Raw genomic sequence first — 19,491 nt, 5'->3', positions numbered from 1 at the left:
AACGTTCCCCTATTTATAAATCGTGTATGATCGAATTCGTGTAATGCAAACACGTGTTATACGAGGACCGACTGTACTTGAAGATCTCTAAAACTTCGCATTTTCTAAATGTTAGTTGGTCGTGATTGAAGTACAGTTAAAAGTAATAAATGCTCAAGGATGCTATCATTAAAGCAAGGTCTTGCAAAAAATTAATGTTAGCTAATATCTTTGCTAGACCAGAATAAGAAGAAGAACTTAAAATTCATATGAAATGCAGGATATACACGTCATACAGTAGTAGCAGCTTGTAAACTACATTATAAACCCATCGTGGTTCCAGTACTCTACCAATTTTAATAATTGCTATTTCAAGTTCTTTATCTACACCTCCTAACTCGGTTTGATTTTTATTAGCTTGGTGATAAAGAGAATAAATTTTATTTAAAAATATTTTAAAATGATTAACTTCTTTTATTTCCGATATTGCATCATTGAGTGATATTGAAATAATTACACTCAAACACCAGCCAAGCGGTTAAAATTTTACAATAAAATAAAATATGATACAAATATCGGTTAAACTAGACTATTACAATAAAATAGGTTAAAACAATTAAAAACGATGCTAAAATCATTAAGTGTACTATTACTGGCACGACACATCCTTAAGTAACAGGCCCATGGCACTCAAACACGTGATTCACCAGGCACATAGTCGGCATTTCCCACTTGCGTACCAGAAACGGAAGTGGCTTGGGAGCGTGCCATACGAAATCATTCATCACGTCTGAGGACAACCGCCTCAAACAGGGGGTGTAAACGCATACCCCTGTCCCTGTTGATAGTATTATGACTAGATGCACCGCTTCATAAGCTCTTGAGCCTCTTGCGTTCCCAGAACCCATGGGCACAGTCAGTTATGACCGTGTCCTCAGGGGAGATCCGATGTTGCTTCTCCCAGAAATGCTCTGCCACAGCAGATCTTCCATAGTTCGCAGTCTTTATAGCGGTCATGTGCTCCCCCAGACGGTATTTTAAACGTCGCCCCGTCTTCCCCACATAGCACTCCTCACAATCCGGGCACTTGATCTCATAGACCACACTACTAGTGGAGTCTTGGGTTACGGGGTCTTTAACTTGCGACACCACTGTGTGCAACCTCTGTCCCGGAAGTTACACACAGCAGGTCTGACACTCCTGCAATGACCGTACAACACATTCAGAAAGGCCCGGATAGTAAGGGATGTATGCGGTGGCCACAGGGGCAGGTGACTCCCTACGATTGGGCTCAACCCTATTAATATGTTTGTCCAAGACCCTCTGGGGGTAACTGCACTTACTGAGGTCTGCTGTGACCCTACATATTTCCATTTCTCTATCCTCGGGGGTACTACAGTGGGTCCACACCCTATTCAGTAATGCCCTGGCTACACTATTCTTACGTTGATAAGCCTGTGCCAAGCTATAATGAATATATTGGCTGCGGCAGATCGGCTTTCTATATACTGTTGTCTTTAATCTAAGACCATCTCTACTAACCAGGACATCTAGAAACGGGAGGGTCCCAGCTGTTTCCACCTCCAAGGTAAATTGTATAAATGGGGAGAAGCTATTAAGTTGAGCACTTCATCTTCCTTCCCCTTTTTTATAATGGTAAATGTATCATCTACGTATTGCTTCCATTCATGTATGGGGAAATCCAACTGGTGAAAAATCCTTTTTTTCAGTCATGGAGGAATCTAGCCATGGAGGAACTGGTTTCTAGTTCCTCCATGGCTAGATTAGCCACAATAGCGCTAATGGGGGAACCCATAGCCGTGCCTTGGACCTGTTTATGGGACCCTCCCTCCCTCTCAGTTTAACAACCAGCTTGCAAAATTCTTGAAAATTTAACAATTGGCTCACGCAAGCTAACTCCAGCACACCACTGATTATAGCATTTACGATACATAGATGAATTTCTTAAGGGAAAATCATGTTTAACTAATTAGTTGGCTATTTTGACACAGTTAATCATGACCTGGACACAAGGAACAATTTTGACATAGTTTATTTGTATTTTGGCAAAGCTTGAACAGGTTGGGATTGCTGGTAAGATTCTAAGATGAATTGCTGGGTGGCTGGGGCAGAGGATTGTGATTAATGGTTATTCTTAAGATTGTTGTAATGTCAGGAGCGGGGGTTCCTCAAGGATATGGGTTCTTGGACCGCTGTTTTCCATTTTCATAATTGACACTGGCGAAATGATAGAGGGTGCGATGTCAAAATTTGCAATGTGAACATTGGTCGGTGCCAAGCAGCACCCTTCTGCATGACTTTAACAGACTTCAAAGATGGTTAGAGAAATGGCAGCTATGTATTAATGCTACTAAATGCAAGATCTTACATTTCCAGAATAGTAACCCCCTAATAAATTATACACTTCGTTGAATTAAAAACAGTGGAGGAGGAAAGAGATCTGGGAGTTATGATACGGGCAGATATGAAGTTTTCTGAACAGTGTAAACAGGCAGCAAGGAAAGCCCATGGTGCCCTGTCAATGATTTATCAGCCGTTATCCTGTAGAGACAGGGAGGTCATAATCCCACTATACAAGGCAATTGTAAGACCACATTTGGAATGCTGTGTTCAGGTATGGAGACCTCACTGAAAAAAAGACATCGAGCTTCTTGAAAGGGTCCAAAGACAGGCAACGTGAATGGTGAGATTGACAAAAGGATAACTGTAAAAGGAAAGACTCCGATTATATGGGTTACTGAGCTTGGCAACTAGACACCTTAGAAATGGCCTGATTGAGGTTTATAAGGCTCCCAGAGGGATTAGTAAATCAAATGGCATCATGGCTTAAAGTACAGGTACAATTGTCAGTCACAATCATCAGTTGGAAGATGAAGAAAGATGTTGCAGTAGTAGAAAGTAAAGGTGCAGGTTTTAATTTCAAAAAAGAGGACTTTGACAGTTTAAGGCGCTATATGGCATCTATTAATTCGGCAGAGTGAGTGTAAAATACATTTTAATTATGGAATGCCTTTTAAGCAGAAATCAGAGACCATGAATGCATATATACCATTAAGAAAATATTTCAGGAGATAGGATGCCAGAATGGACGAATGCTGAGCTGCTTCTCAAATAGAGCAGAAAAAGATAGCATGGAATAGTTACAGAATGAAGAAAAGTACTCAAGCCTACAACTGCTACAGATTGATCTATAATGGTGCCACAAATAATAGTAAAGAATGGGTACAAGGAATTTTTCCCGGAGGGTTGAGATTCATAGTGGTGTCAGTCTATTAGGATTTTTGAGAAGGTGTTTTGTGTTTGCATTCATAAAAAACTCAAATTTAATTTAATGAATTTTGATGCACCTGGAGGTTAAAGAACTTTACAAATTTACGTGAGCTTCACAATTTTTGTTAATATTCAATTGTTTGGTCAGCAGTGTTTATATAATTGATTTACACCATTATGTTTCTAAATAGTTTACCTATTTTGAAATGGTAAATTATTGTAAAGAGATGACTGTGTTATCAAAACTATGATTTCATCACAAGAGATTTTTTTTTCCCTGTAAAAAGTACACTTTAACAAAACTTTAAAAAACTGAGCAATGGGCACATTGGAACTTTTTTGTCAAAATAGTTAAGATTGTCTTAGTTGTTGCAGCATTATCATAAAGCTAAGATGAACATAATAAATTTAATTATAATGTAAAAGATGGTTGCAAAATTAAAAAATATATATATTAGCATTAGTTGAGGCATATGATGCAAGAAAGCAAGCTTATACAGCATCTGCCAAAAAAAAAAAAAAAAACCCTCCCATTTCACCCATCTGGTCACTCCAAATGTTTGTCTAGTTCAGCCTTAAATTTATTTAAGCTATCAACTTCCACAACAACAGATGGAAGTCTATTCCAGCAATCAATTACCTGCTGGCTAAAGGCAAACTTCCGCACATTTCTACAACTGTCTTTCCTCGATTTGAATATATGCCCCCTCAGGTTCTTAATCCGAGCAAACGGAAGTATCCTGTCAACATTGAGCCTGCTCAAACCATTCAAGGCCTTATACACCTCACAGGTGCCTAGTCTCCAGATGCTGCAACTTGCAGAACTTAAGCCTTTCTTTGTAAACACAACCCTTTGTTCCTCTCACCAATCTTGTTGCACTTCTCTGTACTCTTTCTAACAATTCTACATCCTTCCTAAAATGAGGCCTTCAGTCTTGTATACAGTACTCAGTGTGGCCTGACCATTGCCTTATACAAAGGATAATCACCTCCTTGTCTTTGCTAGCAAAATTCCTCTATATATATATATCATTGACAAAACTCCATGTCCTGCTCTGCCAGCTTGTCTGCACTGCTCAGAGAACTTCATATCTGAATGCACAATTCCTCCCAGGTCTTTTTCATTCTCCACCTCCCTGAGTGTAGTACCACACATTTGGTATGTTTCTCTTGTGTTACTGCTACTGATATGGAGTACTCTGCATTTGTCAATGTTAACCTTCAGTTGCTGCTTCTCAGCCAATCTGCCTAATTTTTCTAGATCTTGTTGCAGTAGCATACTGTGTTTACTGTCATTAACAACCCTGCCAAACTTTGTATCATCTGCAAACTTGGACATTAAGCCTGATATATCTTCATCAATATCATTGATAAATGCACAAAACAATGAGCCCAGCACTGAACCCTATTGTTGTTGTTGTTGTTGTTGTTGTTATTTGGTTTTTAGGAGCATTAGCAACTAAGGCCATATTGCTCCACACCGAACCCTGGGGCACTCTCTAATAACATTAGTCCACGTAGAGCAGTGTCCACTTATTACCACTCTTTGCCGTCCCCCACTCAACCATCCCTTTATCCATTGCAGTAATGGCATAATGCCCTTAATGCCATATACCACTCCAATTCGTACAGCAGTCTTCCATGTGCAACAGTATCAAAAGCTTTCCTGAAATCCAAGTATACTGTTTCAAAATTATTTTTTGCATCCAGTTCCTTTGTGACCACATCGTAGTATCCAATCAAATTAGTTAGACCAGACTTCCCCTTTACAAACCCATGCTGTGTCGGAACTGTTACTACTGTCTTGTCTAGGTGATCCTTTATCACCTCCTTAACCAGCTACTCCATTATTTTCTCTGGAACAGAAGTTAAACTACCAGGTCTATAATTATTTGTCACCCTTTGAACCCCCTTTGTGAATTGGGGAAACATTTGTACCATCTCCTATCTATGGGGACCTCCGCTGACTCTAAGGATGCTCTCATAATTATTGCTAAGGGTTTGCTTATTTCCCTTGCTGCCTCCTTCATTATAACTGGATAGATTCCATCTGCCCCAGGTGTCTGTGCTAGGTAGATGCAAAATACTCATTCAGTTTATCAGCTACTTGAGCAGGATCAATAGTCGAACCATCTATGTTAAGTGGACCGATCTGATTCATCCCCTTCCTTCTAGAGTTTACATAAGTAAAGAACTCTTTGCTGTTTTTCTTTGTGTCCTTTGCAAAGATTTCTCGTAATCTGCCTTTCGCCTGCCTAATCTCCTTTGGGACTTGGTTACAGTCTAGCTTATATCTGCCGTAGGCTTCTGTGTTGCCTGATAATTTATATGCATCCCATGCATTTTTCTTTTCTGGCACAAGCCTCATTAATTCATCCGACATCTGTTTAGGCATGAATCTTTAATGGTATTTCTTAGTTGGTATGAAAAGCCTAGTAGCCTCCAAGATTAAGTCCCTGAAGGCTTCCCGTTTAGAATTCCCCGTTGGTAAAATCATCAGTTGATCCCACTGTATAGAATTTAAACTGTCTGAGACCACTGTAGTCACCTTTATGAAAACAAAAACCCTTCCCTTTACCCTTGATGGCAGTTACATCTTTAAGTAAATCCCACATAAGTACACTGTGATCACTGTCACCTAGAGGTTCCTTTATCTGCAAATGCTTAATGCATGAATAATGACTGCTGATTATCAGATCAAGAGTAATACCCTTGATCTTTATTTATTACTCCCTCTTGTTCCGTCTGGTTTATTACTCCCTCTGGTTGCCTCTCGAACATGTTGCTGTAGAAAACAATCCTCCAATAAATCCATAAGTCTTGCTAGCGTGTGAGTGACCAATCCACAAGTTCCCGTCAATATCTGGAAAGTTAAAATCCCCCATTACAAGACATTCTGATTTACTGGCCCATTCTATTTCTCTGCACAACTGTTCATTGTACTCATCAGAGTCATTAGGCCTATAATGTACTCCTACTCTCATTTTCCCTTTCCCAGTGTTTATATCACACCAAACAGACTCAACATTGCTCTGTCCACCTGTGTCAACTGGGTGCACTTCCTTAGATTTTGTATTTCTTGACTAACAACATAACCCCTCCTCCCTTCCGACCCTGTCTGTCATTTCTGTACACATTGTACTCCCCAAATTCTAATTGTGCACTGCTTATATCTGTGTGGCCGACCGGGCTAGCCGGGTGGGTAAAGTTGCAACCTGCCTAGCAACCCAAAGGTCGCGGGTTCGAATCCCGCCTCGGGCTCGGATCAAATTACTGCAAAAACCTTGGGAGGTGCATTATGGCCACAGAAGTCGATGCGCCAACAACTACCAAAAAAAAAAAAAAAATATCTGTGTGACATTGTCTCTGATATCCCAACAATATCTGCCTTTGATGTCTTGATTAGCACTTCAAATTCATCACTTTTATTTACTATACTTTTAGCATTAGTGTACATGCAAGTATAAATGCACTTGTTCTTACTCTTAGTACCCAAAGACAGCCCATGTATTTACTTGTTCCATGATGACTCCTTGTGCCAATAAAACTGAAATCAAATCCAAATCCATGATGACTCCCAGCAGCTCTTTACGTCCCCAGAAACTTGCTCTCTATGCTGCTGCTCATTACAATAGAAGCAGTGCAAAAATCACTTTTGCCTCTGTCTGCGGCTACCTTTAATCTTTTAGTCTGTGAATCCCCCCCCCCCCCCCCCGATCTAACAGTTTTCCTGACTCACCTAACACTGCCTTGATAGCATCAGCAAATATTCTTGCACCTTTTCTATTTAAGTGTATCCCATCCCTGTAGAAGCCGTCTCTCCTGTTATCAAGCACAGACCTCACTGAAAAATTCTATCCTGTGAACCTTACACAATCTTTCAGGGCCGAATTGATTGACAAGGTACTCATCATGTACTCCCTCTATCGTGTCTGGACAGAATTGCCGACACTTTCAAATTTAACCTAACCCGTGACTTTTTTCCAGCATTGACTTATACTTGTTAAGTAAATCTGCAGATCTCTTTCTCTTAAGGTCATTAGTACCAACATGTACAACAATATCACCTTTTGTGCTCTTAAAAGACAATATCTGCCCTACAATGTCATCAACTTTTGCCACTGGCAGACATATCCCGGTCCTGGTCCACCTATTCTTTTTGCATAATATATTCCCCGCGTCCTTGATAATAGTCACCAACAATAACTAATTCCTGTGGGACCAGCGCAGTCTGCTTTGGAGATTGCCTCTGTGTGTGTTGCCTGATGCACATGAGTGAGCTCTGGTGTTGAGTTGGGTAGCTGAGAGCTTGATGGGCCCCCCTCATTAATTTCTTCGAGGGTATTTACCCTACACCTCAGACTCTCATAGATGCCCATCAGAATGCTGAGTTGGTGCCTAATTTCTTCACAGTCTCTGCACCTAGCACACACACAGACTTCCTCCTTGGCTAGATCGTGTCCTGTTCTCCACAGGTCTGCAAACATTTCAGACCTGTGGAGAACAGGACACAGGTCTGCAAACATTTCACATTTCGTGCATTGTTTTAGACTGTGATGCATTGGAGAATCGCCCCTTGCGGTTCTCTCGCGAGCCACAGCACTCTGGCTATTCTGTGAACACTGCTTTGCTGTCTAGTCTGTGTCATGATTCCATTAAGTATAATTTAATTAAAAATGAACTTTAATAAGATTAATAAATTTTACTGATTAATTGATAATACTATAGTAATCTAACAGATTTCTAACAGTGCTTCATTTTTTGCTATCTAATTTTATGTTAACCTTACGTTTTTCTGTATTGTCTAACAATGGCGGCAAGTTATGAACATAAAATCTACAGACACTAAGTATTAACTTTAAAAATCGCTATCTAATTTCAAAAATAAACTATGGAGTTTGGCTAGAACTATAAACCTACTTATAGAAAATAATTTAGTATAACAGTTAAGTCAATAAAATGACTAAATATAAATGAAAACGTAGCGTTCACCAGAGTGGCAAATCTTTGTCAACGTGGTAATAACCTCGTACCCAATCTCCGGAAATTTGCTTTTTGTTAATCAAAAAACAATGTCTCCACAAACAAACTACTGTTTATGCTTCATCTTCTTCTTCCTCATAGCCAGATAACGGACCTAGATCATCAACTTTTTTTTAGTTTCTAATACCTTTAAAGAAGGCATGGTGAACTTGATGTATGTATTTGAGAAGGTATAGCATGTCTCTTTTCTTTAGAAAGTTCAGCACTCTAGGATCATCATACAACTTTTCTTGTTCAGTACTTTTCGAACTCTTAGATTGGCCCTCCTTATTGGGTTTGACATTCAGTTCCCTGAAAGGGATGTCTTCATCCAATGTACACTTGTAGAAAATCGTGAACGGGTTTTCCTTTTTCATAATGGAGCCACCGTATTTTCAACCAGTTTGCATTTTTGCCTTCAACATCCTTCCATTTTGTTATGCCTCTTTCAAGGGCTTCCATTTTCAAAAAGTCTTGTTGCATCTTTACAACCATAAATCCGTTGTCTTCTGGTAGACTTCATACCATCCATCCAGAACATAGATAATCTTGTTTTTTCCAGCTTGCTCAATCAGTTCAAAGTCTGAGTCATTTGGAAGGTAAGAGAGCCAGAAACCATGAATTTGTGATCTATGACTTAAACTGAAGTTTCTTGAATCAGTTTCATTAACGATAAGAATACTTTGATGTTCTGATTTTGGTCAATACATGTGTCGCTGTATATCATCACATTTTTTTTTTTGTTCAACTTAATATGCTTAGTCAGGCAAGAAGCAATCTCTTGTGAACCTCTGGATGCAATGGTCTCATCCCAAACTTATATGTAGCTGAGGTTATTTGTGATGTCATGAAAACCTAAATTATAGCAGTACATATTGCACCTATAGTAGGCCTCAGAAACAGTTAATTTTGGGAATGGCAGGACTTTTTGTAAATCTGTTGTGATTGTATAGATGTCAATTTCCTCTGGCCTTTTCCCCATTAGCCCTTTAGTTTGATTTCTTGCTTTCTCTGCTTTTGCAAAATGCAAACCATGTTGCCCCTCCAAATCACCTGTCCTTTCTTTGTCCTTTTCTACATTAATCGACTGTTTATACTTGCCACAGGCATTGCAAGTCCTTTTGAGGAACGTGAAAATGTAAATAAAATTCTGTGTTGAAGACATCTATAGTAATGCTCTTTAAGAAGTTAGTCTCTCTTTGCTCACAACATTCACAATAAAGCACATACATTTTTCTTACATTCAAGTCAGGGCTAAGGAACTTCCTGTTCAGATTATCTTTTCAAGTGTAATGACTTTGAAATGCTGGGATAATATTAATGTGATCCTTAAGTAATTAAGTAACTGTTTTTGTTTGTTGGTTATCTTTTGTGCTGCTACATGTTTATCCCTTAAGTCTTCTCCTGCAGATTTCCCCTTACTTACTTTTTCTAAAGCTCTTATCACCCTTCCATCAGATACAACAAAAGTGTTGAGAAAGAATTTTTTACAAACACTTACTGTGGTATTTTCTTTTTGAATGTCAGGCAGATTTGTACATTGCTTTCCTCCCTAACTGCCATTCCGAAGCCACCTTTGCTTTATAGGTTCATGATGTATAAGACTGCATAAATATGCATTCTGTTGAGAAAAATTGGCCATGGATATAAAATTATCAAATTGCTTTCTCCTTTCCTCTTCTGTTAAGAATGCTATGCATCTTTTTTACAACCACAATCTAAGTTTTCAAACTGCTTACACTCAACTTGTATTCCTTTTGAGTTCACATACACCTCACCTAAATTGTGAAGTCTTCTGGCTACAGCTCTTTTTGACTCTTTCCTTTTATGTTTTCTAGGTCTGAAGGAAGTTTCCCGGCATGCTTCTACTTGGTTGGCCTCTTGACTTGCTTCATTTCTTGAGATTTCAATTTAAAAGACATCTTGCTACATGAAAACGCGAAATATGAAAAGACATCTTGCTACAACAATACAAATTTGAAACATAACCTCCATCATACAGGCTGTTTAGGAACAGAATGTTGTAAGTCAGACTTACTTCACTATGATTCTAAACCTTTTGCTCATATCGTTAACTATTCAAAATAAGTGCTGACTGCTCTTGGTTAAAACTGCAACTTTGACTTACTTTGCTATGAAACTAAACAGTGGACACCTAGAGAAGGCGAGAAATATCAACAGCTCATATTTATAAAATTACTGACTTACACCACCATTATACAGTTATATATATTATACAGTTTATAACCTTAGCAGAAATTATAGTCAATCTTTTGATTTATATTTTTAAATTTTTTAAAAATTAAGTTATTTTTTAATTTATGAATAGCCTCTTTATCACTGTGGACAAGTGGTATTCAGTGTCCAGAGAGAAATTTAGAGGGTACAGTTATCAAGAATAGATGGACTACAAACGAAACATTTCCTTTGTGGTTGGAAAGGAGAATTCCTGTCAAGAATGAAAATTCAATGCATGCAGATTGTAAATTTCTAGTCATGACTCAAGAACAGAATACTGCTAATTTCTTGTTTGAGGAGGAAAATTCAACACATTTTGCCGTATGTGAATTTTTGATTCCAGTCATTCACAATAATCAGTCTTCCACGACTGATTTTGAGATGTTACAGAGGAGCACAACTAATTCCATCACTCAGCACATTCCACACACGTAAGTGGATTAGAATTGATATAATAGGGGTTTTTTTTTTTGGTTTTTTTTTCAGGCTTTAATACAAGAAATAACTTCCTTGTGTTAATTTGATGAAGTTCAGTATTTCAGAGCCAAAGTTTTTTTCTACTTCAGCTCTGAAATTATTGAAGAATGAGTGTCTGAGTAAGAGGGAATTCTGCCCCTATTGCCAATATTAATCACATTGAGATTTCATATCACTATTTCATATTCTCTTCTGTAGTTTTGTAGAAGTGTAATTATAATTTGAAGTATTTTTAGTAAGGTCATTACATAATTTATAATAGCATTAGTAGAGGCATATGATGCAAGAAAGCAAGCTTATACAGCATCAGCCAAAAAAAATCCTTCCCAATTCACCCATCCATTCGTTCCAAATATTTGTCTAGTTCTGCCATGAATTTATTTAAGCAGTCAAAATCTACAACGACAGATGGAAGTTTGTTCCAGCAATCAACCACCTGCTGGCTAAAGGCAAATTTCCACACATCTACCTACAACCGTCTTTCCTCAATTTGAATTTATGCCCTCTCAGGTGATTATTCTGAGCAAGAGGAAGAATCCCATCAGTATTGAGCATGCTCAAACCATTGAAGGCCTTATACACCTCAATCAGATCACCTCACAAGTGCCTAGTCTCCAGTCACTGTAATTTTCAAAACTTAAGTCTTTCTTTGTAAGGCAACCCTTTGTTCCATTCACCAATCTAGTTGTCCTTCTCTGTACTCATTCCAGCAGCTCTACATCCTTCCTAAAATGAGGCCTCCAGACCTGTATACAGTACTCAAGGTGTGGCCTGAACATTGCCTTATACAAGGGGATAATCATTTCCATATCCCTGCTAGAAAAATTCCTCTATATCATTGACAAGACACCATGAGCTACTCTTGCAGACCGACTGCACTGCTCAGAAAACTTCATATCTGACTGCACAATTACCCCCAGGTCCTTTTCATTTTCTACCACTGTCAGTGTGGTACCACAGAGTTGATACATTACTCTGGGATTACTGCTACCCATATGCAGTACTTTACATTTGTCAACATTTAAACTTCAGTTGCCACCTCTCATCCCATATGCTCAACTTTTCTACATCCTCTTGCAGAAGCGTACTGTCATTATTGTCATTAACAACCCTGCCAACTTTCATATAGTCTGCAAACTTATACATTAAACCTGATATACCTTCATCAATATCATTAATAAATACAGAAAACAACAATGGACACAACACTGTACCTTAGTGGACTCTACTAATAACATTAGTCCACTAAGGGCAGTGTCCATTGATATCCACTCTGTCTTCTCCCACTCAACCATCCCTTTATCCATAGCAGCAACTTGCCCTTAATGCCATGCTGCTTCAATTTGCACAGCATTCTTCCATGTGCAACAGTATCAAAAGCCTTCCTAAGATATCAAAATTATTCTTTGCATAGAGTTCCTTTGTGACCTCGTCATAGTATCCAAAGGAATTGCTCAGACAAGACTTACTCTTAACAAACCTATGCCGTGTCCAAACTATAACTGCAGTCTTGTCTAGATCCTGCAGTGCTTCTTTAACCAGTGCCTCCATTAATTACCCCAGAACAGAAGTTTTTAACTAACAAGTCTATAATTACTTGTCACTCTTCGATCCTCCTTTATAAATTGAGGTCACATTTGCGCATCTCCAGTCCATTGGTACATCCCCAGAGTCCAAGGAAGCTCATAATTATGGCTAATGGTTTGCTTACTTCCTTTGCTGCCTCCTTTAATATAATTGGATAGATTCCATCTACCTTAGGTGCTTTTCTTATGTTTATTTTCAACAGTTTCTGCTCCACTTTGCTCTCAGTTATTACAAAATCATTTAGCTCACTGCCAGGTTTAATACTCCTCTTCCATTCCCCTCTGAATAACTCCATGTGTAAATGTTGATGCAAAATACTCATTTATTATCTAAGTGAGCAGGATCAACAACAGTTGAAACATCAATATTAAGTAGACCAATCTGATTCATCCCCTTCGTTCTACAGTTTACATAAGTAAAGAAATCTTTGCAGTTTTTCTTAACATCCTTTGCCAAAGATTTCTTGTAATCTGCCTTTGTGTGTCTAACCTCATTTGTGACTTGATTAGAGACCAGCTTATATCTACCATAGGCTTCTGTGTCACCTGTTAATTTATGTGTATTCCATGCATTTTTTTCTCTTCCCCTGTCTCAGTTCATATGACATACATTTAGGCCTAAACCTTGAACAATATTTCTTAGTTATATGAAAAGCCTAGTAGCTTCCAAGATTAATTCTTTGAATGTTTCCCATTTAGGGCACCTCCATAGCCAGGTGGGCAGGAGCAGCAGTGCGTAGCACAGTCTTCTTGATTCGACTGGGGTTCGAGTCCATGACTCGAACATATGGAGGATGCGGAAGAGTCAGGGAATGACCACTGCATATCCCTGGAGCAATATGGCTTTAGTTGCTAATGCTCCTAAAAACCAAATAACAAATAACAAGCTTCCCATTTAGAATTTGTATTTGGTAACATCATCAGTTGGTCCCACTGTATATCCAACTGTATAGAATTTAAAAATTGTCTCAGCCCACCATACTCACCTTTACGAAAGCAAAAACCCTTCTCTTTACCCCTGATGGTAGTTACTACTTTGAGTAAATTCCACATCAGCACACTGTGATCACTACCACTTAGTTGTTCTTTTATCTGCAGATTCATAATGCATGAAGAATCTCTACTGATAATCAAATCAAGACTATTACTCCCTCTGGTTGCCTCTTGAACATGCTGCTGTAGAAAACAATCATCCAATAAATCCACAAAAGCCTTGCTAGTGTGTGAGTGACCAACCACAAATCCCAGTCAATATCTGGGAAATTAAAATCCCCCATTATAAGACAATCTGATTTACTGGTCCACTTTATTTCTGTGTATAGGTATTCATTATACTCAGAGTCATTAGACCTATAACACACTCACACTCTCACTTTTTGCTTTCCCAGTGTTTATGGCACACCAACCTGACTCAATACTGCACTGTCCATCCATGTCAACTGGCTGCACTTCCTTAGATTTCATGTATTTCTTATCTAATAACATAGCCCCTCCTCCCTGTTCTGTCCTTTTTGTACACATTGTACTCACCAAATTCCAATTCTGCATTCTTTATAATCTGTGTGACACACAGATACAAAGAATCTCTGATATCTCAACAATTATCTGCCTTTGATGTTGTTTTGACTAACACTTTAAATTCATCAAATTTATTTACTAAACTTCTAGCATTGGTGTACATGCACCTGAACTTATTCTTAGCTACCCTAACACAGCCAATGTATTTACTTGTTTCCCCAACAGTCTCTGAAATTCCCAGCACCTTGTTTTCCAGGCTGCTGCTTATTCCAATAGAAGCAGTGTAAGAATCACTTTCATTCTGCCAGTGGCTACTGTTAATCTATTAGTCCGTGTATCCCTCTCCCAAAGCTAGCAGTTTTTCCTACCCACCTAACACTGCTTCAATAGCATTAGCAAATATACTTGCACCCTTTTTATTTAAGTGTATAGCATAGCATTAGCATTAATAGCATTAGCAGAGGCATATGATGCAAAAAAGCAAGCTTATTCAGCATCAGCCAAAAAAAAAAAAAAAAAAAAAAAAACCACTCCCATTTCACCCCTCTGTTCGTTCCAAATACCTGTCCAGCTCAGCCTTAAATTTATTAAGGCTATCAACTTCTACAACAAGGGATGGAAGTCTGTTCCACCAACCAACTACCTGCTAGCTAAAGGCAAACTTCCGCACATCTGTCTTTCCTCAATTTGAATTTATGCCCTCTCAGGTGATTATTCTGAGCAAGAGGAAGAACCCCATCAGCATTGAGATTGCTCAAACCATTCAAGGATTTATACACCTCAATCAGATCACCTCGCAGGTGTCTAGTCTCCAGACACTGCAATTTGCAAAACTTAAACCTTTCTTCGTAAGAGCAACCCTTCGTTCCATTCACTAATCTTGTTGTCCTTCTCTGTACTCATTCCAAAAGCTCTACATCCTTCTTAAAATGAGGCCGCCAGACCTGTATACAGTATTCAAGGTGTGGCCTGACCATTGCCTTATAAAAGGGGATAACACCTCCTTATCCCTACTAGAAAAATTCCTGTATATCATTGACAAGACACCATGATCTACTCTTGCAGACTGTCTGCACTGCTCAGAAAACTTTATATCTGCCTGCACAATTACCCCAGGTCCCTTTCGTTCTCTACCACTGTCAGTGTAGTACCACAGACTTGATATGTTACTCTGGGGTTACTGTTTCCCATATGTAGTACTTTACATTTGTCAATGTTAAACTTTATTTGCCACCTCTCAGCCCATCTGCTCAACTTTTCAAGATCCTGTTGCAGGACTGTACTGTGATTAGTTTCCTTTATAACCCTGCCAACCTTTGTATCGTCTGCAAACTTGGACTTCAAGTTTGATATACCATCATCAATATCATTTATAAATACAGAAAACAACAATGGACCCAATGCTGAACCCTGAGTGACTCCACTAATAACATTAGTCCACGATGAGCAGTGTCCATTGATTACCACTCTCTGTCTTCTCCCCCTCAACCATCCCTTTATCCATAGCAGCAATTTGCCTCCAATGCCACACTGCTCCAATTTGTTCAGCAGTCTTCCATGTGCAACAGTATCAAAAGCCTTTCTAAGATCCAAAATATATAATATCAAAGTTATTCCCTGCATCCAGTTCCTTTGCGATCACATCACAGTATCCAATCAAATTGGTTAGGCAAGACTTTCCCTTAACAAAACCATTCTGTGTCCGAGATACAACTGAAGTCTTGTCTAGATGATCCTGCAGTGCTTCTTTAACCAGTGCCTCCATTAATTTTCCCGAAACAAAATTTAAACTAACAGGTCTATAATTACTTGTCACCCTTTGATCCTCCTTTGTGAAATGGGGCCACATTTGCAGATCTCCAGTCCATGGGTACCTCCCCTGAGTCCAAAGAACCTCTCATAATTATGGCTAAGGGTTCGCTTACTTCCTTTGCTGTCTCCTTTAATATAATTGGACAGATCCCATCCACCCCGGGTGCCTTTTTTATGTTTATCTTCAACAATTTCTCCCCCACTTTCCTCTCAGTTATTATAAAATCATCTAGCTCACTGCCAAAGTTTACTTCAACTCTGGCATTCCCCTCCCAATGTGTATCCCATCCAATGTGTATCCCATCCTGTAGAAGCACTCTCTCCTGTTAATATGCACATACCATGCTGAGAAAAATTCTACCTCATGAGCCTTGCACAGTCTCTCCAGGGCTGAATTGATTGACAAGGCTCTCATCATATACTCCCTCCTACCGTGTCTAGGCAGAATTGCAGACACCTTCAAATTCAACCCTAACTCATGGCTTTTTTTTCAACATTGACCTGTACTTGTTAAGTAATTCTACCAGTCTCCTACTCTTAATATCATTAGTGCCAATGTATACAACAATAACACCTCTTCTACCCTTTAATTTTACTGTTTTACATTTGTGCCCTTAAATATTATGCTATACAATTATGAATGTAACTGTATTGCATAATATACTAATGTAAACTTAATAGATATGTATTATTTTTCAAATTAAAGTGAATTTAAACAAAAATCATGCTTTATGCTAGAGCTGAAAAAGCTAAAATCTCAAAGTATTGGAAGCGGTATGGCCCAGGGGAGAACTGAAAGGGAGTAGTGAATGATGGCCTTACGAAATGTGTTACTTGTTCAATGTTATAGTATTTGCTGTATAGTGCAAGGAAGCCATAAGCTTTTGCTGCACTAGCCAGAAACAAACACACACACACACACACACACACACACACACACACACACACACACACACACACACACACACACACACACACACACACACACACACACACACAAGTAGATAAGAAAAGGATAGGTGTAAGGAAAGTAGCAAAAAGTTCAGGACAATGCGTGGAGTGGTTGGTGTACTATCCCAGTTTTATATGGAGTCGACCATCGAAAAAGTTTGGCAGCTGTTAATGGAAGATTGTTACCTGACCCTCCAAATGATAGTAGACTAGCTTCACCATGCAGTTGATTGTTGTTGAAGGTTTGAAAAAAGGAAAGTGTGTTCATACTTCATACCATATGTATTTACGGTGGCACAGAAGGATGAACGACAAGTTGCTGCATGTTTAGATTTGATTGAGATGGCAGACAGTGATCCAGACTTTTTTTTAAAAAAATTATAACTGTGTGATGAACCCTAGTGCTTTGTGTATAAACCTGAAACAAAAAGACAATCAGCTGCATTTAGTTGGAGAAAATTCTGAAGCCAAAGAAACTCTGGTTCCAAAAGTCTCAGACCAATACAATGTTGGTGGTTTTTTTGGTATACCAGGAGGACAGACAGTCAACTCTGAATTTTACAGAGGACTCTGAATTTTTTTTTTACTTTTATCCAGTACTTTTGAGAAAGACCACCAGTGGACAGATATACCATTGAAAAGAATTTGATGTGTTTGGCCAGACGTGGCCAAGCCATTTAAGTGGTTGTTGCTTCATGACAGTGGACTTTCACACAGCATTGCCATCACAAGCAGTTTCTTGCAGGGAAGGGTGTTAAAGTGCTTCACCATCCCCTGTATTTGTTGGATTTGGTACCTGATATTTACTTTCTGTTCCCCAAGGTGAAATCCCACCTGAAGAGGCACCATTTTGACAATGTTTCAGGGATCCAAACCAGCACAATGAGGTAGTTAAACAAGGTTCCACAAGATCAGTTCCACAGAGCCATCCAGAAGGTGTATGACTGTGCAAAGAGATGTATCTAGTTATCAGGAATGTACTTTGAAGATTAAATGGTAATAAATTTATTCCTTACGATTTCAATTTTTTATGAACGTATTTCTAAAACTTTTCAGATGCACCTTGTACTTGCATGAATGTTAATGCTAGAAGCATAGTAAATAAATTTGATGAATTTGAAATACTGGTTAAGTCATTGAATTGCAGGTATTGTAGGGACAGTGGAAGGTGGTATCACTCTGACATAGGAACTGCAGAATTTCAGTATGGGATTACACTGTGAACAGAAAGGACAGACAGGATGGGGGGAGATATTCTCTCAGTTAAGACTCATATAAAATCTAAGGAAGTGCTTCCAGTTCATATGGGTGGCCAGTGCAATGTCAAGTCAGGTTAGTGTGACATAAGCACTGGGAAAACAAAAATGAGAGTATGAATGTGTTATAAAGTAATGTTTACACTCCTCTCAAAAATTTTTAACAGACGGAGAATGGAAATAGCTATCCGCAACAATACGGAAACATCTGAATAGAAGAACTCCATTGAAACTAACCAAGGAGGGGACATTCAAGACTACAGCATGAACATACCGCATGACTACAACCAATCAGAAGAAATTGCCAACAAAGATACCTCTCCATTCATGACCTGGTGCAAAAGGCCAGGACTGATGCTCTCAACGAATATGACTACCTGAATTGACATCAAAGCAGTACTACAAACTGACCAGAGTAATCACTCCTCTTCCTGACCCCATAAGACGAACATGAGTCTAGTGAGACACTGAACCAAGACTGTGACCTACCTGAAGTGACACTGAACTGAACATCCAAAAACCATGACTGTGACCGCAGTAACCCACCTGAAGTGATTCTGAACTGGCAGTAATTGTGCGCCTCCGTAGCCAGGTGGGAAGGAGCAGCAGTGCGTAGCACATGCTTCTTGATTAGACCGGGGTTTGAGCCCATCACCACCAAATACGGAGGATGCGGAAAAGTCAGGGAATGACCACCGCATCCCGGAGCAATATGGCCTTAGTTGCTAATGCTCCTAAAAAACCAAATAACAACAGCAGTAATTGTGCAGTCAGATATGAAGTTTTCTGAGCAATGCAGACAGGATGCCAGGGCAGGTCATGAGGTTTTGTCAATGATATATAAGGAATTTTGCTAGCAGGGAAAAGGAGGTGATTGTCTCTCTGTATAAGGCAGTGGTCAGGCCATGCCTTAAGTACTGCGTATAGGTCTGGAGGCTTCATTTTAGGAAGGATGTAGATTTGCTTGAGCGTGTACAGAGAAGGGCAACAAGGTTGGTGAGGGGAATGAAGGGATCCTCTTACCAAGAGAGGATAAAGTTCTGCAAATTGCAGTGGCTGGAGTCTAGGCACCTGCGCGGTGATCTGATTGAGGTGTATAAGGCCTTGAATGGGTTGAGCATGCTGAATTCTAATGGGATCCTTCCACTTGTTCAGATTACAAACCCAAGGGGACATAAATTCAAATTAAGAAAAGACAGATGTAAAATAGATGTGTGGAAATTTGCCTTTAGCCAGCAGGTGGTTAATTGCTGGAACAAACTTCCATCTGTCATTGTGGCAGTTGATAGGTTAAATAAAATTAAGGAGGAACTGGACAGGCATTTGGAGGGAATGGTGTGATTTTTTTTTTTTTTTTTTGG

General features: G+C 39.1%; 1 protein-coding gene across 1 annotated transcript in view; it reads left to right on the top strand.

Moving 5' to 3' along the window:
* Positions 1–19,491, top strand: part of LOC150074959 (adhesion G protein-coupled receptor L1-like) — a 267,365-nt gene that overhangs the window by 7,700 nt on the left and 240,174 nt on the right. Inside the window, exon 2 of the mRNA XM_090389003.1 lies at positions 10,622–10,961. Coding sequence (XP_090245129.1) covers positions 10,622–10,961 — 340 coding nt within the window. The remainder of the gene's footprint in view (positions 1–10,621; positions 10,962–19,491) is intronic.

The sequence above is a fragment of the Mastigoproctus giganteus genome, chromosome 14 (assembly GCF_048544385.1).
Source record: "Mastigoproctus giganteus isolate SK-2022 chromosome 14, ASM4854438v1, whole genome shotgun sequence".
In the NCBI taxonomy this organism is placed as follows: Eukaryota; Metazoa; Arthropoda; class Arachnida; order Uropygi; family Thelyphonidae; genus Mastigoproctus; species Mastigoproctus giganteus.
Note: the sequence above shows the minus strand (reverse complement) of the source record. Positions and strands in the feature narration are given on the sequence as shown.